This window comes from Vigna unguiculata, chromosome 7, assembly GCF_004118075.2.
Source record: "Vigna unguiculata cultivar IT97K-499-35 chromosome 7, ASM411807v1, whole genome shotgun sequence".
Classification (NCBI taxonomy): domain Eukaryota; kingdom Viridiplantae; phylum Streptophyta; class Magnoliopsida; order Fabales; family Fabaceae; genus Vigna; species Vigna unguiculata.
The window spans coordinates 11,920,809-11,926,025 of record NC_040285.1 but is presented as its reverse complement, the minus strand read 5'-3'; the positions used below and the strand labels follow the sequence as shown (position 1 = coordinate 11,926,025).

The following is a 5,217-nucleotide window of genomic DNA, read 5'->3' as shown; positions in this document are numbered from 1 at the left end:
TATAATTCCACCTCCATCATACCTTATTTTTTTCAAATCCCTTACTTTCTCTTTTATCATATTGCTTATTACAATTTTTATGTATTTATATATATCCTTTTTCCTTCTACTCTATCTTTCTACCATCCAAATCCATCTCACAACAAAGATGAGGATGGGGTATATAATTCATGGATACCAAATACGTGTTACAGGTATGAAAGTATACAGGTTCGTGATTCGTGTAGGTGTATAATTTATCACTTTTAACATTATTATAACAAAACTTTATCCTAAAGAAAACCTGAATTGTTTAAAATAAACTTAAATGAATTAAGTGTCGTAAGTACTTAATGAATTAGCCATTAGTCGTGGATAATTAATGTATTAGTTGTTTATGTTCTGAGTACAACGAAGAGAAAAATAATCTATAAATTATATCGTGAATTATATAAATCAACCACAATAACAAAAAGTGAATCAAGTTTTTTCACTAGAAAGTTGTTTTCTATATAAATGCGATAGAGTAAATCCTGTTCCATCAGTGTTCCCTTTTGTAAAAATGAGAAGACTCTTGTAAATGCCTAATGTAGAAACTTTTTCATGGTGAATTCTTGCTCGTTAGTCATAAGCATAGTTCTTTCGAAAAATCGAAAGTAACTTTTGGCCAAACGAATTACTCATCTGCTAAGGTGTTCAGTTCTACAACATCTGGGTAAGTATATGCAATAAGTACAAGAATAAGAGAGAGAAGTATAGAATCTTATTTTATTTTTGAACAACTTAATGCTGGAAAACCCACTCTATTCATTCAAACAGTAAACTCCACCAAAATGCAACAGCATTTCAAATGAGAATGCCTATTTCTTCTCTTACAAGGTTTTCTCAACACTCACTTGCGCTAACACATTCTTGTGGTGGAAAGTATAGCTATTCTTTAACTCCCAGCAAGTGCAATTTTGTAGCGAATTGAGAACAAATCCTGCTATCATCTGAGCCATTCTTTGAACTACACTGCTGCTGAGACTGTTTGCAATGAGCAATTGCTCCCTCGACTGAACTTTCCAACTCATAATTTGCACTGATGCTCCTCTTGAAAAGTTGCAAATCATAGTACCCAGCTGAGCTGAGAGAAAAAGATGAAGATGAAGAAGAAGACCCAGATGAAGATGTGGACAAAGATGAAGCCTTGGTGGCACAATGTCGATGAGCAACCCCAGAGAAAGACCTCCTGTGGTCACAGAAATCATCTTCAACTTCAAGCATCTCTCTTTTAAGGGTCTTCATCACAGCACAAGTTACCTGGTGCTGCTTGTTATCATACAAACTCTCAAATGGGCTTCTCCTACCAACCTTCATGTACTTGTTCTGACACTCTTTGCACTTGAATGGTGTTTTCTCTGCTCCCATGTTGCTTGCAGCACTGGCACAGAACTTGTCTGAGCAACCAGATTTGCTGAACAAAGTTTTCAGATAAGCTCTTGAGGCCTTGAGTCTCTGACCGAGCAAGAACTGCTTCATCTGTTTCAGTTTCTTGGGCCAAGACTTCTTGGGAAGATCACCGATTAGGTTGTTCATGTCAGAAAACAACCCAAGTGGATATTCAGCTGGGATCACATCACTGCTAACTCGGCGTGATTCTGAAGGTGAGATGTTGGATTCAGTGGTGATGGGAAAAGTTCTGCGTTCCAACGCCGAATCTGTTTTCACATACTCAAAGTTGGCATTGGAGTTTTCTATGAGCTTTTGAACCATTTGCAAACGAGGGGGAAGGTGAAGAGGAAGGAGTTTTCCCTTGTAGAAGAGATCATCTGCTGGAGAAGTTGATGACTCTTTCTCACTCATCTGGAATTCAAACTCTCTATTGGATGGTGGAGAACTGAGGGAGTATGAGAAGAAGTTGGGGGAGGAACACAGTTCCATGTCAATGTAGTCATCGTCGACATGAACCAAAGTAACTTGTTTTGTGGCCATTTCATGTGACTCTGTTGTGATGATGGTTTTCTCTATTGGTGTCTGTCAGAGTATGGAGATAGATGCCTATGGGAAATTGAGCTTCCGCAAGGAAAGAGGGCAGGGTATTCTATAAAAAGTGGTGATGTTGCCAAAATACAAAACATATTTTATTCATTTCTTTATTATATTTATAACATTTTAATCTTATCACCTTTGTCTTCACTTTACTCTTCTACAGTTTCAAATAAATACATCTACGTTAATAAAAAAACTGTGTGCTTTTAACTTATGTATATGCATGCTACTTTTCAAGCATGAAATGAAGCTATTATTTTATCTTTCCTTACTAATTTACAATTCCCCCCGTTTTTTTGAATCCAAGTGTATAAAAAAATATTGGCTCCCAGAACATGCATAACAGTGAATGATCCAGAATATTCGAAAAAGTCCTAAGGGGATTCAAAATTTGTGGTCCTATGTTATGCAGAGATATTGTTGGTCAGTGGGTGTAGTCATGGGATGAAGGATTTCATTTTTATATTTTTTTTTTCTCCAAGTTTAATAATTGTGTTTTTCCAGTTTAAAATTGTTTACAGAATCATATACCAAATCATCTAAACATGGCTTTTGAGTAAATTCTATGAAACCAATTAATTTTCTATGCTTAACCATTTTTTATTAGATGTCTTTGATCAATGCATAAAATGTTTTCTCATTATATTTTTTATCTCTTTTTTCTTCCATTATGTATATACCCCAAGGCACTACGAATGCACCGTAGAAAGAGATGCTGCAATCTGCATCAATATCTGTCAAAGTAGTAATAAAAGAGAGCAATGATGATCCTTGAAAGTACCCTGGTTGCTTTCATTATTCTTTTTCTTTTCCCTTTTCTGCCATTTCTCCTTTGTGCACAAGTTCAATCTTCTTACCTTTCCCATGATAGATTTGGTTTGGTTTATTGAGTTCTAACAATAACTTTTAGAGTAGATAGCTAAGGAAAGTTCCACTTAAGCTTCACATGAGCATTCAAATTCAGTCTCTATGAATCATCCGTAATTAGTGGTTAACATAATTGGTCCATGCCATGTGTTAGATGAACACATTCATTCTTCTATTGTCCTGTTCCATTTGAGTTTGATACATCAAAGTACAAGAAGAGAATCTGCAACTCAAAGGAAGATGTTGACACTGACCTTGTTTTTATTGAAAGTTTCAATGTAACACACTAAACCTTCCAATTGGTTCCATGACAAAGAAAGTATGAATGGCATGATTTATATACTAGATTGAATCTGATGAGGAAGCAGGTACATAGGGAGGTCTCAATGAAATGAATCTAGTAATCTACATCCCTGTCTTGCATACATATCCTTATCTTCTTAGACATGATTAAGGGTACTTGGCCGGCACAATACGTGTATGAGAGAGGCCTTAATGCATAATTGTTAAGTAAGACACTACAGTGTGATACTATAGTATAAAAATGAATGAACTTTGTAATGGTTAAGTTAAATGTTTGACTTGAAAGGTAAGTGGAACATGGTTTGTCAATTTCTTCGTTCATTAGCCAATGGACTCCCCAAGGCATCATTTTTTTTTTTTTTCTCTTTTCTAGAAGTTAAGAGTTCTGCAATTTGCACATTCGATAAGGATAAAAAAAATCGTGAAGGGAATTTGTTTTTCTCGTTTACCTTTTTATGCCTAATCTATAACTGACCAATTCTACATTATTCATCCCTGTGGGAGGCCCCATTCAAGTTTCTTTCTCAAATGGCTTATGGGCAATAATTCACCTTCATGGTAAGTGATGTGCTCATTTGACCAGGTCAAGATGTAAGATATTTTTAATCTTTTCACCTTTGGCTCTTCGCATGTGTTATATTACGGATTTGGGGATTCAAACTTTGAGGTTTGACCTCAAAGAAATACAAATATGAAAACATTGGGAAGTGACAAGTAGGATCCTATAACCTATAGCATTGGACTAAGAAATGGTGAAGCATAAGTTCATAATCATAACCCTCTCTCCAAAGCCAAAAGGACTAGCGTTGGTTTCGAGATTGAGAGGGGAAAAAGCCACTACCAATGCTCGAGGGCAGTTGTTTCTGTCTCCCTTTGTCTGTCTCAAACAGATTCCCCAACCCAAGTTGAGTTTAAGTAAAACTCTCACAAAGAAAGAATGTTGCTTTCATTCTGTTTTCAACACCTTTTTTTTACTAGTCTGATATGATGAGTTGTTCTACAAAACAAGGCCCACAAAAACAATAAAAAGTTAAAAACTCATGACATCATATGATTGTTAGTTTGTTAGGGATGTAGTAATGGAAAGTTTCTTCCACCCCCATGTAAGAATTTATCAATTAATAAAGAGAGTTAAAGCATAACACAGTTTATATATACCAGGAAGGTAAATAGCAAGTGCAGTTTATAGCAAATTTAAGGGAAGGAAAAAGAAAAGCCTGCTGGTTTCAGACTCTTTTCTTTAGTCATCACTAAAGGACTAGAAAAATGTCAGTGCCACATCACGTGCTTCTTATGAAACTACGTTCACATGATCACTTTTCCAGAACCACCCTTTTATTTTAAAGCTCATTGGGTAATTGTGAGAGAAATAATGGGCCACATAGCAAGAATGGCAGTAGCCGGATTGAGTGGAGAGTGTCATTGCAGAGATAAAGGCTCCTTCCTCCTTTCTTCCACCCTTTCAGGTGAGCCCAAATGGTCTCAACCTTATCTTTTTCCTTTTACTTTTAATCCATGAAAAGGTTATTTTACTTTTCATAATTGGCTTTCATGATGACCCAGAAATGCATGCAAGTTATTCGTTTGCAGGGTAAGTGAACAATAGTACTACTACCACTGGTGTCCGCCGGAAGGAGAAAAAGGAAAGGAAAGAAATTTTAGTACCATTCTACCACAACAAATGTCCCCTGCACTTTGAATCAACAATCATTTAACTGAAAACAGAATCATATCAATAAAAGAAATAGAATCAACGAAACCCATCAAATCAATTTAAACTAACTTGTAAAGTGATAATTATACTCTATTTATATATTATAAACTCGATTTATCTTCGATTGATGTGAATATCTAAGAGTGTTAAATTTGAATCCTATTTAACGAGCTATATCCACCAAAAAATAGTTCTTTCTGTCAGGTTTTATTACAATTAGACATTTCACTTGAAAGATCCGGTGGACCAAATAAATGAAGGTAATTGTAGCCGTATTTGTATTGTACAAGACCCAAAATCCTCAAAACCATCCAGGACTAGGT

At 35.6% G+C, this 5,217-nt stretch overlaps 1 protein-coding gene across 1 annotated transcript; it reads right to left on the bottom strand.

The window, feature by feature from the left end:
* Positions 1 to 733: 733 nt before the first annotated feature.
* LOC114192385 (probable membrane-associated kinase regulator 4) lies at positions 734 to 2,046 on the bottom strand. The gene has a single exon (XM_028082091.1). It carries the CDS (start codon positions 1,951 to 1,953, stop codon positions 910 to 912), a length of 1,044 nt encoding a protein of 347 aa, XP_027937892.1. The 5' UTR covers positions 1,954 to 2,046; the 3' UTR covers positions 734 to 909.
* Positions 2,047 to 5,217: the final 3,171 nt, after the last annotated feature.

Excerpts from the sequence above, each read along its gene's own strand:
- LOC114192385 (XM_028082091.1), bottom strand. The coding sequence starts at position 1,953 with ATGGCCACAAAACAAGTTACTTTGGTTCATGTCGACGATGACTACATT.